This window comes from Sphaeramia orbicularis, chromosome 13, assembly GCF_902148855.1.
Source record: "Sphaeramia orbicularis chromosome 13, fSphaOr1.1, whole genome shotgun sequence".
Taxonomy (NCBI): Eukaryota; Metazoa; Chordata; class Actinopteri; order Kurtiformes; family Apogonidae; genus Sphaeramia; species Sphaeramia orbicularis.
In genome coordinates this window covers 26,752,960-26,771,301 of record NC_043969.1, presented here as the reverse complement: position 1 = coordinate 26,771,301, position 18,342 = coordinate 26,752,960, and the positions used below count along the sequence as shown (strand labels likewise).

The 18,342-nt window shown below is 37.0% G+C and overlaps 1 protein-coding gene across 3 annotated transcripts in view; it reads right to left on the bottom strand.

Annotated features, from left to right (window-relative positions):
- The window catches only part of sik2b (salt-inducible kinase 2b), a 58,482-nt gene that overhangs the window by 36,992 nt on the left and 3,148 nt on the right, over window positions 1-18,342 (bottom strand). For 2 of the 3 annotated variants that reach the window (XM_030152824.1, XM_030152825.1), the window contains exons 2-3: window positions 17,072-17,188; window positions 8,773-8,836 (exon numbers count right to left, since the gene is read on the bottom strand). In XM_030152824.1, coding sequence (XP_030008684.1) covers window positions 8,773-8,836; window positions 17,072-17,188 — 181 coding nt within the window. Of the gene's footprint in view, window positions 1-2,374; window positions 2,458-8,772; window positions 8,837-17,071; window positions 17,189-18,342 lie in introns of those variants that run through there. The other variant, XM_030152826.1, reaches the window with a different exon arrangement.

Here is an 18,342-nt window from a genome sequence, read left to right as displayed (position 1 = left end):
TTTAGTTCTTCATTCATTCATTATCTGAACCCGCTTCATCCTCACTAGGGTCGCTGGAGCCTATCCCAGCTACTTATGGGTGAAGGCGGGGTACACCATGGACATGTCACCAGTTCATCGCAGGGCTGACATATAGAGACAAATGACCACTCACACATTCACACATATGGGCAATTCAGATTAACCGATTAGCCTATCAGTGCATGTCTTTGGATAGTGGGAGGAAGCCGGAGTACCCGGAGAGAACCCACACAGACATGGGGAAAACATGCAAACTCCACCCCCATCGACTGGTGTTGGAATCAAACCCAGGACCTTCTTGCTGTGAGGCAAGAGTGCTATCCCCTGCGCCACCCTATACGTTTAGTTAGATTTATTTATTGATTTATCCATTCTGGCATTCATTACTTTGACTTGTTGATATTTTATACAGTTATCTAGGTCATGGGAGCAGCAGCCTCCACCTCCAGCTCCTCTAGAGGGATTCAGTTTCATACTAAGGTCAGGTGAGAGATGCAAGCCTTCCACTGGCCTCATGTTCAGACCTGCCCCAAACACACCACCTCATATGTGTCCAGGAGGCATCCTAGTAATACGCCCAAACCACCTCCGTTGCCTCCTCTCCATGTGGGCTTTATTCTGCGCCCCTTTCAGATGGCCAAACTCCTCACCCTAGATCAGTCTGATGACCTCCTGCTCCATCCTGAACAAAACCCTGAGATGCTTAAACTCCTCCACTTCAGGCAGTAACTCATCCCTGAACCTGTAATGGGCATTCCATGCTGCTCTGAGCAAATGCCATGCCCTCAGTGTTGGAGGTGCTGATCCTCATCCCAGCCGCTTCCCATGGCTGTAAACCATCCCACTGTGAGCTGGAAATCACCTTTTGATGAAGCCAATGGGACCACATCATCTGGAAAAAGCAGAGATCTGATCCAGAGGCCACCGAACCAGACAAGTGGGAGCTGTCGGGTGCTGTGCCTACAGACCGATGACAAAGGACAGCCAACTTTCACTGTGACTTTGAACTTTTTTTCTAGCGTTATATCAGCCAATTAGATGGCATTCATTTCATTTTTCAGTATCAATTGAACCCTACAATAAATGGACTAGTCTTAAGCAGTCACAGCATGATGAGGTTCTACAGTGAACAATGAATAAATGTTACTGAACTGTACCGTCTCTGATTTGATCATCACTGCATTGTACAATTTTTAGTGTGGATGTACAGATGAAATCTCTAGTTTATAACTTCTGCTGCTGCTGTCTTGGTCAGGACACTCTTGCAAAATAGATTTTTAATTTCAAGTTTTTTCCTGGTTAAATAAAGGTTAATAAAATAATAACTAATAAAATAATAGCAGAATCTCCCCAAAAGTCGAGTAATACATGACTGTAGGTTAGAAATGATATGATAAAATCCTTCACTTCAAAGATCCATCACGAGTCTTCATCAGTGACTGGAGTCGGTCCAGGCATCTTATGATCTACATGTGTGATAGCCAACTGCAGTGTTACACACCCTGTATCCGTTTTATTGTATTTATTTTTAGTAGGTAGGCTTTTGTGCAAATAATAGGCATACAGGGTGTTATATGCCCAAGCCTACCTCCTTAAAACAACATTTAATGCTTCTGCCATTTTAATCTGTGAACAAACCTATTTAAATATACGACTGCTTCTCTATGGAATTAAAAAAAAACAACAACTTTTCACATATTTTAACCAACACATAAAAAGTGAGAAAGTGGCTTTCTGAGAACTGTCACCATGCATGGAAATAACGACTGGTTAAACTACCACTCAGAGCATTTTAAAGTTACCGCACTTCCTTATACTTTACTGTATATTTATGAGTTAATACTGATTTCAACACCTGTGACTTGAGAAGTGGAAATACAACTGGCCAGATCACACTCCAACCAACAGAAATATGATGAAGATGAAAAGTAGTAGTAATGACATTTATCTGTTCAGGTCAGTTTACCTGATTGACCTTAAAATCTACAAGGTACACATATAAAAATGTGTTATTTACACATGTGCTGACTATATTTTTAACAATTAAACGGCAAACATATTTCTGGAGAAGCATACTGGTCTTTTCCTGTCACAACAGTTTTTGTCTTAAATCAGGTGAATTGATTGAGGGAGTTTACAGTATGTGAGTCACTTTTCCTTAAACTTTTTTGGTACATATCTATAGGGATTAAATCTACTTTTATTAAGCATCACTAAAATTATGCACAAAAAAAAAAAAAAAAAAAAAAAAAAAAAAAATCACACAACAGAATATTATGACCAAAACAAAATGCAGTGCTGCACTAAAATTATAAAATGCAGGACAAATACTGTGAGATTAAGAACATCCTACACTTTTTTGGTTCCAAATATTTGGACATATTCAGTCTCGGCTGTTCGTATGTTCACCTCTGGTCATTAGAGTCGAAGCTGCCACACCCTGGTGTCTGACAAATATCTTACGGTGAAATACAAATTGACAGCCAGAGTAAAAAACAAAAAAACAGCCTGAATATGCTTTTGAAGTCAACAGTCTGTGTCTCATTCCCTTCCCATCAGTCAGACAAGAGATCTGCATGACTGATTTTACTCACTGCCAGCTATTATACTCCCCTTTCTCCAGCAGTGCTTTCTTAAATATGCATGCCCTACATTTCCCCACCACCTTCCAAATTCAAATGGATGTCCCTGGCTCTCGCCTCTATTCTCTTCTGCCTCCTCTCCCTTCCTGCCTCTGCTCAATGCAACTCTGCTTTATTTGCGGTTGACCCAATTTCCAGGTTTGATCCATCCGCGGCGTTGAGGCAGACTGTGTAGCAGCAGACTGACAGAGACAGATAGACAGACAGACACAAAGGCAGATCAACAAGCTGGCAAGGATGCTTCTGCTGTGCCCATTACCGTGCCCACCCACCCCTTAGGGAGACTGAACCCATCACTTTACGCCTTCTTTTGCCAAACGCAGCTTCTCTTCTTTGTCTTGACAGCTCCAGACGTACACACTTTCCCTCCTCGCTAGTCCGCAAAACCATTTACTGGTCTGAGGAGAGAAGTGGAGGCTCATCCGTCGTCTAACGGATTCACTGCAATAGAATGGGCTGCAAAGTACCTACAACTTCAAATCTTACTAGCCTATTGCCAGGAGCAGACCTGAGAAATTCATCATGTGAGAAAAAAGAAAGGCAACTCTCTGGAGGGCAATAGTGCTAGGAGAGGCTAGAGGTCTGCCTTAGTAGCTTATCCATTTGTCTGAGTGCCTCAGGACTGAATGACTTGATCCATCTCCACACAGTGTTTTTGGAAATAAGAAATGATTGTTCAATTTTGTGAGACTAAATACTGTAATACTGATGCTTTCCTGAGCAAGGACAATGTGCTGCAGCAACCAGTGAGTCTCTGCCGGCTGAGTCAAAGCTGCGTTTGTTGCAGCTGATGATGACATATAAATGTCTTACATAACAATATTGCATTGTGCAATCAGGGCAAAGGGGTCTGAGGAATCAGGACACAATGGTTTTATAATACCCTGAAATGTTCCATGAAAGAAAAATCCTATAGATTCCCTAAAACGAGGCTAACCAATCGCTTTAGTTATTTACGAGTATGCAGTCAGGGGTCTATGACACTCCTGCAGTGAAAATAAAATATGATAACTTGCTCATCCTTTTAAACTCACTACTACTTACTTTTTACATTTTGCCCAACGTGGTGTCTCATGGTTTTATTTCCTCTGTATTTTCTCATTCATTTTTTGTGTGTCGGCTCTCTCGTTCTCTGTAGGTCACAGGAGCAGGAGCTGCTGCTGCTGAGTCAACATCACAAGTGGAACACAGGCCTCAGAATTACAAAGACACACATACAGCCTACATACAAATGAATGCATGCACACACAACAGACATGGCTATTAAGTTTACAGTAGACGGCTGCTGAAGTGGGGTAATCCACTCCAGCTTCTGTGACTGGACGTAGGCTAAACGCAAACATTCTCAGACACTCTAATAGGTGAGGCCAGTAACCTAAGTCTAGGTTGTCCACCTCAAATAGTACAGCCATGAGTCATAATTCTTAGTCCTCGTCTGCCTGTACTGGCGTAAAATGATAAAAAAAAATCCCTCTCCAATTTTCTTAACTAGTAGTTCTTCAAAAGAAAATGTGTTAGAAACGTGTCTGAGAATATGGCATGCCCTGTGTGCATGACTACAGATAGTAATATGTACACTCTGTACAATTTGAGCATGTGCGTTGAGAATGTGTGTCAGTGATAGTGGACATGTGTGGCTAGGGCGGACCAAGATAATTTCTTATCTTTGTGTACTATTTTTGCTATGTTTGTCTCCGTCCAACACAAGTGTCTTTATTTATTTGTGCTTTTACATAAAACAACGTGTAAACCTCCATAACCAAACATTCTTGGTAAAACATCATCATTGTTCTTTTCTTGTTCAGACTGTTCTGTTGGAAAACTTGGATTACATGGCAACTCTGAGCCTACTTCCTTATTAGGCTGTTTTGTCTTTAAAATCTTAGTAAACGACTGACTGGAAGGTATTGCCAATGTCTAAAAAGGAATGTTTTACACCCAATCTCTCACAAAGCTACTAAAAAACTAAATCTTTTTCATTCCTACTTATTTAAAAGTCATTATAACAGATGTTTGTGTCTTCTCATGTATTTACATTTAATCCTAGAGAAAACGAAAAGTAATAATTTTTTATATTGTGAATTTTATTAGACCATCTTCTATAACTATATGTTAAAATACTACAAAATACTCCTGCATACTGTATTGTACTAACTGTATTGTTTATTAGATGCATCCATGACCCTCTTTAAGGAGGTCTGTCCTTCTTTCTGTTTGCTACATATTTAAAAAAAGAAAAGAAAGTTTTTTTAACCGTGCTGGGCAACAATTCCACTACCTTTCAGCATATTGCAATTAAAAAGGTCTGAAAGAACATGAGACTTCTGCATCTACTTTTTGTCTGTGTTCTCAGGCTGGAGGAGATCTACCCTGTGATGCAGAATTTGTTTATTAACAGGTGTTTTCAGACGGGTAAGGGGACGATTGACAGCTGTTCGATAAATGTCTTGGATATAATGCATAGTAGCGAGAGACAGTAAACATGAGGAGGGATAGAGGGGACAAAATGCAGGAAAGGGTCTGGGCCAGAAAATCAACCCAGGTCACAGCAGTAAGGCCTGTTAGAGGTTACCTGGATGCAACTCCACTGCTCTACTTCATGTCAAGGTCAAGGAAATCTTTATTATCCTTAAGGGTCAATTAGTTTTGCAGCCAGAAGTTAATCCCAACATTATAAAAAAAAAACAATAGACAATAAATATATCAATAAGACCTATATGCAGGTTTCCTACAGGATTCTACAAGTTAAATTTAAGACTTTTTAAGATGTCTTAGAATTTAATGACCATTAATGACCACCTATTTCATGGTCATACTGGCAAAAAGTTGTGACTGCTGGGTTGAATGTTCTGTGATCATTTCTCACCGGGGGCTACAAAGTTAGCAATAATTGGTTCCTAATTTCAATATAAATTGTCGGGTTGGAACTGAGTAGGATCAATGTTGTTTTCTTTGCAGCTTGGATATTTCCCAAACACATAGAGGGTCTAAGGACAGGGGATGCCAAGGACATTAATCCATTCCCTTCTTCTACTGTTTATTTGACTATTTTTGTTTTCATATCCAACTAATTCTGTAAAGCCCTGTTTTTTTTTTTTTTTTTTTTTAATGTTTTTATGTTATGTACCTGTTGTGAAGCACATTGAGTCTGCCTTGAGCATGAAATGTGCTCGGTAAATAAAGCTGAATTGAATTTAAAAATAATATGGCAAACAAGTTTATGGTAACATAATATAAGACCTGCCAAATCAAATTTAACCCATTTTAAAGACTTTTTAAGGTATTAAATGCAGATTTGTAAATTTAAGACATAAGATTTTTTAAGGCCCCGTGGGAACCCTGTATATGGAGTTGTTTAAAAAGACAACAGCAATAGGAATAAAAGAGTTCTTAAATCCGTTTGTCTTGCATATCGGTAACACATGTCTGCAGCCAGAAGGGAGCAACCTGAAGTGCTTGTAAAGAGGATGACTTGGGTTGGCCTGAATGGAACAGGCTTTCCTTAGTGTTCTGGTTTTGTGCAGATGGTTTTTCAGGGTCATACCTGTGACTTTGCTGCACACTTTTACAAATACTTGTAGCCATTTAAAAAAAATGTTTTACCTAATGGATCAGCAAATAAAAGAGAAGGTGAGCAGATTTGATAAAACAAGAATCAAATATTTTCAGAGAAGTGCTGTCGGAAGCTTGACGGAAAAAACAAATGCTGATGTGATCTTCTGCACACAGCATCGAAACAGGGCTCAAACGTAACTTTGTCATTAATTAAAGTTCCGGGATATTTGTACTCTGTAACCACTTCAACAGCCTGAAGGACTAAAGAATCTTGGAAGAGTGGGTTCAGTTTCCCTAAACAGAATAAAACAATGTCAGGTCAGCTATGTTTATAATTAGTGGTTTGGACCGAGAGGAGAAAGCTGAAGAAGGAAGGTGGACATTTTCTAATACTAGTGTTTTTTCTTGCACATTCTTCAGCATTAACCCATAAAGACCCAAACATCCACCATCGACCAAAATCATCCACTGATCTAAAATGTTTAATAACTTCTAAACCGCTAAACTTAATAAAATGTTGAAATAATAATTGGTGTAAAATGCAGTTTGTCATCTTTTCATGGTCATCAGATTTGACCCATTTGGTCATTCAGAGACTCTGTAATGAATGTGGAAACACCGTCATCTCCTACAGTACTGATTCACCAGTAAAACCCATTAAGTCTGATAAATGACAGTGGATGGAGACACTTGTTTTTATGTTCTCTTATTGATATCTTTGCTGAAAAAGTCCCTTTTTCCTTTAGTTTTCTCTGTTTTTGATATAATAACCCTCAACTTAATCTGTGCTTTAATGATCAGTAAATTAAATATAAGAAAATACCTGATTTTCACTGAAAAAACCCCACACACAAAACACAGAGAATAATATTATAATAAATGGTGTTAAATCACTTAAAGATTACATATAGAGGTAATTAAAAAGTAGCTCTGGGTCTTTATAGGTTAACTGAAAGAACTGCATGAAAAGATTATGGATTGAGGAGAGTACACACATTGAACAGCTGAATTGAAAACATCATTACATTACATTTTTCAGAAGGCCAAGAATGTTCTGTGGAATTATTTTTTAAGCATGTAGTGAAAAATACCAGAAGCAGGTATAAAACAAGTGGTGCCAGGTACAACAAACCCCACCCCTCACAAGTATTGTAGCTTATTTTGGCATCGATCCAGCGGATGTCATCATCATGTGCTGATGCCAGCATATCAATTACCTCTACATATGTGCCAAGTCTGAAGCAAATTGAAACTAAATTGATGTTTTTATAGACATGTGAAATTTTGCCTATTATAAGTAAATGGGAGAAGAAAAAAAGATTTTAAAAATTCGTAAAAAATGTGAACTTTGACCTGCTTTTCCCAAAATGCAATGACATCTGTTCTGGGTCACTGGCAATCTGTAAACCTAATTTGGTATGAATTCAACCAATAGTTTTGCTGCTAGAGTGTTAACAAACAAACAAACAAAGAAACAAACCAAACCAAAAACAATGTCCCTTGCTTCCCCTTCGGGGGGTGGGGTAATAAATAATACCAGAAACAGGTATAAACCCAAGAGGAAAAACAGGGGAGGATGAAAATGTTAATATCATGTTATGCTATGCTATGGGCTGCACAGTCACCGTGTCAACAGACTGCAGTTGAACAAATACGGGGGATTTTAGATCGACATAATCTGACAGTGCTCTACATCATCAGAACATCAAATGTAGGAAAATCTTCCAGAAGAACAATGTTCATCCCGCCAGAGTTCAGAGTGTACCAAGGTGAAGTGGCAGCATGTGGTGGCCCAATACTTCACTACAACAATATCAAGTTAGTTTTTCTTTAATTTTGTCATAAAAAGCATTTACTCACATCATCAAATCCTGTTTTAGTCTAGTTTACATGATCAGGCCAGCGGTTCTTGACTTTTAAATTTTTACTCCCTGTGTGTCTATATTATCAAAACATATCAAAATAGTATTTATGGTGTTAGAGATAGTTGTGGAAACAAATGGGTTTTTTTTCCCCAAATGGTCTTCTTTAAAAGGTAACATTTAATCTAAGTGCTATGTAACTGCAGGAATAAATGTTTGGAGGACATTGTCTGCCAGCATGTAATTGCTATATCTTGCATAATGCAATGTTTTCAGCTCTAAACCAGGCAGCAATAAGTGATTCTGATCCACAAAGAGCCATAAAATCAGCCTGTTTCTCTTTGAAGTTGCCTATCTGCGTCCATCAGTGATGTCACTTTATGCCATTTTATAAGACCAGAAAACAATGTCAGCACATTTAACGCAGCTCTTACTAGCAGCACATGATCAGGGCGAGATCAGGACATTGTTCTCAGATTTCCACCAATCATGTGACCTTTGAAATCGAGGCCAGGATAAATGGATGAGCAACACAAGCTCAACAAGACTTTGAAACTTCCTTGTTTGACAAAAACATCGTGGCAGCAGTCCAGAGTTTTGAACAGCTGATATGGGGAGGACGTAAATGAAAGGGGTGGCACATGGTTTTTAAGATACTGAAGTCTGATCTTTAACTTGAACAGATCACTCACCAAAGATCTCCCCATTCTTGGCATACTCCGTGACTAGGTAAAGCATGTTCTTTGTCTCCATCACCTGTGAGAGGGAGAGGTAAATATCAATATACATTTTCTATACAAATTTTAAATATCAGTGTTAAAACAGCCTTCTGCAACAACAGACAAATAAAATTAGTAACCACAAAATATTAGGATAAACATACAGTAAGTGGCTGAAATATTACACAACTGTCCACGCGTCTCTGTGGTTAAACCGCCGTGTCTGCAACACAAAAATGCATGAATGGCACAGCAGCTAAAAATGGAACCCATGTAAGAGAACGGAGGTGGATGGTTGGTGTTGAAGAGTATATTTGAATGGTACTTTAAACCTTTCGGTCCTAACATGGTGCCGTGTTGTGTAGGAGTAGGAGAACTGATTTAGAAACAGAAACACTCAAGAGATGAATAGAATTAAATGCGGAGGGGAGAATCAGATGGAGAAGGGAGGATGAATCAGACACACCGAGCCAGACATTCACACTAGGAATCCCACGCTCATTGTTTATGATCAATTTTCCATCTGTTACACTGACCGATTCATGGATTTAGGAAATGAAAGCCAGTTTTTCTTTTTGGTTGGCCCTGGTTGTTGTGTAACAGACGCATATTGTTATCAGATCTACCCATTTTTGTCTGTTCTGTGAGGCTGGAATATAACCGATTGATAAATTAAGCCTGGGTGTAGGTACTTTATGTAAGCACTGTGAGCCAGAGCAACATCTACTGTGGGAAAAATTAAGAGTTCTCAGTGCATACATTTTAATCTGACACAGCAGGAACATCACAGGTGTTAGTCAAAACATTAGCAAAGGCCTTGTTTTGTTCAGGCGTGCCAATAAGTCAGCGGGCCTGATAGCAGGACACTGGCACTGGCTCACCGGAGTGGATCACAGCCATTATTAAATGTTAATAGTTACACCAGCGTGTGACAAGTTCAACTGGGGACTAATTCCATTTTATGATAAACATCTCTCTTCTTTTGTTGCAATGTCGGTAGCATGTTGACTTGTTGCCAAACATGTCACACAGCACTCAGCCAAGACACGTGTAAACATAAAAAAAACCCAAAAAAAACCCCACAGCAAGCTCCTGTAAAAAAGCAGACATAGTGTAAGGCAGGTTTGTAAACCCAACACTCGTCTTTGTGAGTTAGGCTCGGTTTTATTATTTTTACTTCATTTTGTAATTTTTTAGCACTTTCTTTATTGATACCAAAACTACTTTTTTTGTTTGTTTTTTTAAAGTCTTTTTTTATTAAAATTAGAACAATGACAATATAAAAAAGCCATTTACAGTATCCAATATATGTGATGTCAGAACAAGAACACTACACCTGCACTCACATGTACACACACACATTAAAAAAAAGGGGGAGGGGGGGGGTCTGTCTACTTACTTAATATTAAAGTAATCTATAAAGGGCTGCCAAATTGAATAAAATAACTTTACATTATCTTTTAGTGAAAATTTGATTTTCTCCAAACGTTAAGTGTTGCATAATGTCTTTCAACAGAGCCTGATGAGTTGGAGGATTTTTGTTTGTCCAGTTTAACAGAATTAGGCGTCTGGCCAGTAGTGTCACAAACTTCAAAGCAACACTCTGTTAAGTACTAAGGTCGCAAAACCACTTTTTAGTATTTAACATCATTGGTTTACTAGAAAAAGTGGTTCGAGAATGAAAGGGAGTAAAAACACAACCAAATTCGTTCACTAGTGATTAAAAGTTAAGTCAAAATGCTAGTTGGCTGTAGTTTTCAACAAATAATAATGGGTCAAAGTGTGACCCATTGTATACAAGTATTCAAAAATCTATGTGTACAGTACTATGCAAAAGTCTAACATTATGTTTAGTAAAGTTCTAATAACCACACATATGCATTTCTCAGTCCCTGTCTCAAGATACATTCTGGATATATAGGAAGTATCTACAGCATTAAAACCAAAAGTGTCAGGGGAAAAAAAACATAAGTGGTAATATTTAATGTAATCTCCCTTTGAACTTTACATGTCTGTAACCCTTTTGTTTAGACAATATGAGATTTATTACATTACTTTTCTAATGTTTTATACAGGGTTTCATCCAATACATGTCAGATGTTTCCAATTGTTTGTGCTGCTTCTTGTCATGGGGCCACAATAAACAGGAACTTTAACATTTAGACCCCATTTAGTTCAGTCTTTTGTGTGTCCTTTAACGCTGTGCACATATTTCCTATATTTTCTCGTTGTAACTGAAGAAAAGAGAATGAGAAATAACTATGGACGCACATTTCAACACTGCAAAAACAAAGCTAAAGGTGGCCTAAGACTTTTGCACATTACTGTAATACTTATGAACATTAAATATTAATTAATATTGTATAAATATCAATATTGTCATTGTCTAAATTACACGAGGATTTTTAGCGCATATCCAGTGCTAGCTTTAAAAAAAATAAAAAATTCAGGTCATTTTTGGTTTAAAATAAATAAATAAATAAAATAAAACCTCAAATCACCCAAGCTACATTCACACTGCAGGCAAAAGAGCCCCAAATCTGACCTTTTAGCTCATATGTGACTTAAATCTGTTTTAATGACAGTGAGAACAGCATTAATTATACTGAATCAATTCTAATTTGGTCCTATAGATTCCTGGTCTATAGATGAAAATCATTCACACATGCATAATAACTCACCACTGACAATAATTGATGACATATTTTAACACTGTGGATGTACAGTATACAGTATAATGTGTACAACCACATTTAGTATTTATGGTTTCAGACAAAGTGGACTCCTTGATATGTGAGGAAGAACTGAATTTGTTATGTCATAAATTCTTATACAAGTGGAGGATTCAGAGTCTGAAGTCCAGAAACTATGGACTTCAGTCAGTGGCTTAAATATAATACCCTCCTCCTGTTGAAGTTAAAGCCCTGAGGAGAAGCAGCTCCAGTCCTAGTTGTTCACATACGATACAGGCTACATTACTTAATGATTTAATACTAAAGACCTAATATTAATAATTTATGAAGTGGTCTATATTTATTTATTCATCCACTTAGGGCTATAATTCCTTCAATAACCCAATATCTTCAAACATTTCCTTTTGGTGATGTATCGCCAAAACTGCTGTGCTGAGATACAGAGGCAGATTTGACATTTTATAAACAATATCCTGTGTGAACTGTGGCTGCTTCATGGTTGTAGACTTACAGAAACACTGTCTGCAAAGTAGAAGAGTTGAGGAAGTTAAGATAAACGGTCAAAAGAAAAAAAAAAATTTGAACGCAGGCAAACTGGGGTCAACCGAGGTGAGGCTACCGTACATGACAAACAAAAGTGAGGACCACAGTTACGTTGTGTGTACCTCTTTGTGTTCATTAGCTTAGGGTTTCCCTTTTGGGCTGCAGAGCTAACTTGAGTTTAAGAGACTGGAAGGAAAATCACTAATTGGCCTGAGCTGATTGGATGGATGGGTCATTGGAAATAATGATACAGACCAAAATAACACAGCACATAGCTGGAATGCAGCCACATGGTTGTGTAATGATAATGAACTCTCATTTACTTTTCTTCTAAAAAACATAACAGGGCCCAAAGACTTATGTAATACAAGTGAACTACTGAAGCTGTCGCTAGCGGTCCGGCAGACAGAAAGCATCTGTGAAGCTTGTAGCTAAAAATTAATCTCCATTTTGTGGCTAATGTACCAATAAAATGCAACTGCCAAAACCAAAAAATGTCACCTAAGCTTCCATCGCTCACATGGATGTGCATATGACACATTTAAAGACAGGATACGATGATAAAAATGCTTTTAGCTCAGATTATAATGACAGATAATAGCCTAATACCAGGCTCTATTTTAACAGTACAATTATGAAGAATCATGCAAATTACTTGCTGTTTCTATAAAATTAGAGCAAAATTTAAGCATGTTTGTGTCAGTCAAGCAGTAGCCTAGATGTTGGCGTAAATAAAATATCACAAATTTAATAGAAATGTTTGCCAAATTCTTGGAAAAATGAGAAAGAACTGTAGATGATTTGGCATATGTTGTCCAAAGATATTTAAGTGGCATCTCTGAGCTGTGTCCAATATTTTCAAAAGGGGAAAAAACATAATCATCATAGTATCTGAATTTCTTTTATATTTTAGTACACTAGGTTTGCACAAATGTGCACTCAAAACTTCAGAAAACAGTGTTATTGTCTGACGTGAACATGCTGAAGGACACCAGCTGTATCACAATGAATGTGAACAAACTATGAAGTGTTATATTATTCTAATGATTGTATGACAAACTAATTACACACAATTCCTACTCATCAACTGTGTTCACATCTGACAAAACTAAAAGAAAAAAAAGAAGGAATGCCACGAGTTCTATTAAATAATTTGTGCTGCATTTCAGAACAAATTGCTTCTTGCATGTTTAGTTTCTGTGGTTTGTCATAATTATATAGTTTATGATTCATTGCATAATCACTTTCAACATGAGATGACCTCCAAACATACATTTCCATTGCAGCATCAAAAAGCCACACCTCAGTACTTCATAAAGATAAGAGCCTGCTGTCATCTAATAGCACAGGGAAGTTAAGTAACAAAGAGCACTACTTATGCAGGTCTATGTTAAATAATCTTAAATATTGCCCAGAAATTTACTACCAATATCTTCTCAGTAGATATCATACATATATTTTTTCATTCTTCAGAAAACCTGTAGTGACAACAAAATAATTGTTCCTTTTCACTACTCTGGTTCGAGGAAGAAATTCCCTTTAAAGTAAGCTGTATGTAGACAGATGCAAAACACTTAACTCCTGATATTTGGTGTGAATTAAAACAGCTCCACTTTCACACAGTTCTGAGCACACACAGCACAAAGTGTAAGTCAGTTATTAACTCAGCTCTCGTATCTTAAACTGCTGTACAGTGGAAGGTTCTGCTAGGCAGCACTTGTTTGCTAATGCATTAGAAAATGACCTGGTTTCATGCTGCGCTTCAACACCCCGACTCCTGAAGTACCTCGACATGGAACTGTGCTCAGATCTGCTGTGGTCACTGATTATGAAGAGGATGAGAAAACTCTAGGACATCACACAGATTTAATATTGGGCCCTAATTTCATCAGTATCCTAATGGTCTATATCAGTGTTTTTCAACCGTGGGGTGGCCTGGAATTCAAATGGGGTGGCCTGGAATTTCTAGTAATTGATTAAATATATAATTATATAAATACACACATATACATATATATATATATACACATATATATATATATATATATATATATACACATATATATATATATATATATATACACACACACACACATATATATATATATATATATATATATATATATATATATATATATATATATATATATATATATATATATATATTTTTTTTTTTTTTATTTTTTTTTTTAAATGATTCGATATACATTTCATTGTAATTAAAACACCACACACTTTTTCTAATAAAAATCAAGTTCAAATAAAATGCAGGATAAAATATCTAAGAGGGCATATCTTGATTGACCTGATCATGTGACCACGTGCATTACTATGTTTCAACCTGCCCAGACACATTTGCAGTCAGAAAACCAGACCAAACAGAGAATGGAAAGATTTCTTCACCCGCCTGGCCCCGCTAAGACATTTCCAAGAGAAAAATGTCTCTGTTTTAAATGTCTGGGGTTGCCAGAAATTTGTGATGATAAAATGGGGTCACGAGACAAAATAGGTTGGGACTGGCTCTATATAAGATAAGATAAAACTTTCTTGATCCCACTATGGGGAAATTTAACAGTTCACTGCACCAATATGCAACAAACCACTACAAAAGAAAGGCAGGTAGAAATAGAAGTTCTTAAAAATTTAAGTATAAAATCTGAAGATATTTACATAGTGATATGAATGGGACTAGTGCAACTTGGGGGCATCTGGTGATTTACAAATGACACCCTGACATTAAGGCTCATTATTAATATTCTACCCACAATGGCAAATAATAGAAAATGCTCCTTACTGCTGTTGCCAAGCATGTCATTCATCTGAAGGATTTGCTCTCACTCTTTCTGTGAATGGGTCTCCCTGCTGTGCCGTGCAACGAGCCTCCTAAATTTACTCACTGAATGCTTTTAAAACTTTCATTTATAATTGCCAGTGCACTGCCTATAATTTCTGTGAAATTAATAAATGCGTAGATGGACCCAAAAACATTGCAAATCACATCAAATAGAGTCGCAGAAGACCACTATAATTGCAGGATATCTGTATTTACCAAAATAGAGGCGGAAATTTGCAGTGAAATTTTTACTTTGCACATTATGGTCATTTGCAGATGACAGAAATTATAGTGGAGCTCAGAAATTAAATGTAAGCACTAATGCTCCACAGGTAATACTAGTCCTGTGAAAACAGAGCTCAAGTGCAGAAAAGAAAAACCTGTACATGTGGAACATTAACTGCATTTACAAAATAAATACTATCTACTGTATATGAAGTTACTGTCAAGCAGTAAAGACATCAGAGTCCAAAACAGCCCCATTAGACAAGGAAATGACAGTTAAATGCATTAGAGATTTTATAGAAACAAATGATCATGATAAAACCCATGAAATAACACCACTTTATAGATTTTTCATTCTCTTAGACAAGTGGTGTCAAACTCATTTTAGTTCAGGGGCCACATACAACCCAATTTGATCTCAAACGGGTAAGACCAGTAAAATAATAAAATAACATATAAATAATGACAACCAAATTCCAAGTTTTTTCCTGTTTGTTTTAGTGCAAAAAGTAAAGTTACAGTATGAAAATATTTACATTTACAAACTACACTTAAAAAAATGGGAATAACCTGAACAGCTTTAAACTTCTTTCTTTAAAATCTGTGAATTTTAACAATTTTGTGCCTGAGCTTATCATTTAGACATGAGTATTATAACTTATAGACCACAGTGGATCCACAAAGTCATAAAACATTCAGCAACAGGCATCTGAAATTGAAAATATAGCTTCTGACTTTATGATTAATACAGTTAGTCAAGCCTCAGTCAGAGTTTCTGCACATTTGAAATTTCAAAATTCCATACTTTTTCCAGACCCTAATTTCCAGATGTCTTAGTAAAAAAATTCCAACCAGCCAACCAGTCTTTATTTTTGGGATTTATGAGCCAGTCGTCAGAGAATTTACATCTACCCATTACAAGTTCTGCCAACGATCATGCAAGGCATGTTGAATAGCTCCCTCAAGAACAATGTGTGGACATCACCTGTCCATCAAAGCAGCAGTGAAACTTGATGACACCTGGGCGGGCCTTAAAATGGGTTGGAGGAGGATAAGAGCAGAAGGCTGGGCATTCAACTTGTCAATCAGCCTAAATATTTTCTGGGATGCGTAGCTGACTGTACTGTATGTGCTCTCACACAAACATTTTAGCTGTGCTAGCAAGCGCACTGCAAAAATCAAAATCTTATCAAGTGTATTTTTCTCATTTCTAGTCAAAATATCTCATCACACTTAAAATAAGACATTATCACCTAAAGAGTATCTTGTAAGTGAGACAGAACTTATTTTTAGACAATAGATCTTGAAAATCTCATTTCTAGAAATCTTACCAAGATAATTTTCACTTCTTCCATTGGCAGATTTTTTTTCTTGCTTAATTCAAATTTTTTTTTTAGCCTAATTCAAGCAAAAAAAAAACAAAAAACAAAAAACCAATGGAACAAGTGAAAATTATCTTGGTAAGATTTATTGAAAGGAGATTTTCAAGATCTATTGTCTAAAAATAGGTTCTCATATCTCACTGAAAAGTTACTCTTTAGGTGATTATGTCTTATTTTAAGTGTGATGAGATATTTTGACTAGAAATGAGAAAAATACACTTGGTAAGATTTTGATTTTTGCAGTGCACCTTAAAAAACAGATCAATTCATTTCTTTTTTTTTTTTTTTTTTTTTAGATATTCATAATTTTACATTTTAGAAAATAGAACACTGGTAACAGTCTTGGAAACATGAATATTTTTCCATACATTTGTTTCCATTCTCCATACTTTCCCAGACACTGGAAATTTACAAAACCAAATTCCATACTTTCCACACTTGCGTAGGAACCCTGCTCAGTGACACTATAGACTGTCTTCTGTAAACTTTGCTAATTCATCCTATGGGCCGGATTGAACCCTCTGGACGGCCGGTTTTGGCCCGTGAGCCACATGTTTGACACCCCTGTCTTTGAGCTACCGCAGCTGAACGCTCACCTGGTACAGCTTGATGATGTGCGGGTGGTCCAGCATCTTCATGATCTGAACTTCTCTGTAGATCTTCTCCAGGTTGACCGCATCCAACTGGGTCTTGTCAATGATCTTAATGGCCACCTGCAAAGTGAGTGAGCATCAACAATGAACAACTGCGATCAGTCAATAGGAGACAAACAAGTCTTTGTTGGCACTTACACTGCCTCACAACACTCACACACAAGCTGGTACAAACAGCAATTTAATATTCTCCAAGAAACAGAGGGAGACAGGCTGTTCTACTTCAGCTGTGAGAGCAGAGAGCTGTCTCGAAGACATACGCTAAGATAAATATTTAAATACTGCTTGTGCTGAAATCTTCATAAACATTCCTGAAATTTGAGCCATGATAAAATATCACTTGAAGGTCCAGCTGAGGCAAACACAAGCCTTGTACATACACAAACCCCCGACAATGACACACGTGTAATCGCACACTCACACCTCACAACACTCTCAGCTTTGATTAATGATGTCCAGCAGATAACAAGGCAATATTAGCATCTCTCCTTCAGACCGTCTCATAAACAACATTTCACCAGTGTGATCTCAAGTGTTCCAAGTATATGTGAGCCAAGATGGAAGAGTAAACAACAGGAGACCCCACTTCTCCTCTCAGCAATCACATCGGTTATGCAGCAAAAAAAAAAAAAAAAAAAAAAAAAAAAAAAAATCTTCTTTAAATGATTTTAAAAACCTTAATCCACTGATGCAGAAGTTCTTTCAGGTACCAGAGAGACTGGTGCTAACAGACTTGGGTCAATAAAATGATTAACAAGCAGATTAATCTTTGTCAAGTGAGAAAATTCTACAAACCCAAATACTTGAACATTAATATTCATTGTCTTGCTTTTAGTTTCTATTAGAGTGAATATTGTCAGGGTTTGGACAGTTATTAGCACCAAATAAGCAACGTAAATGAGGGTCTTTTGGGAAATCATTAGGACTTTCTGACATTTTATCTAATCTGAGAAATTACTGATTTCCTCTGCAAGTCCCTCATGTTTGTACTGAGTGTAGAAGAGGCGCTTATATTTTTCTGTGCTCCTACTACCTGGAACTCTTGACGAAGCACTGTGAAAAATTAATTAAAGAAAAATCCAAAATCAAAAGCCAATCATCTTGCATTTATATCTGATTTAACTTAATTTTTACATTTTGGATCTGTTACGAACCGTGGATATACAATAAATAATCCTCTTTTATCCTGTAATTCTTATTATTTTGTATTTCTA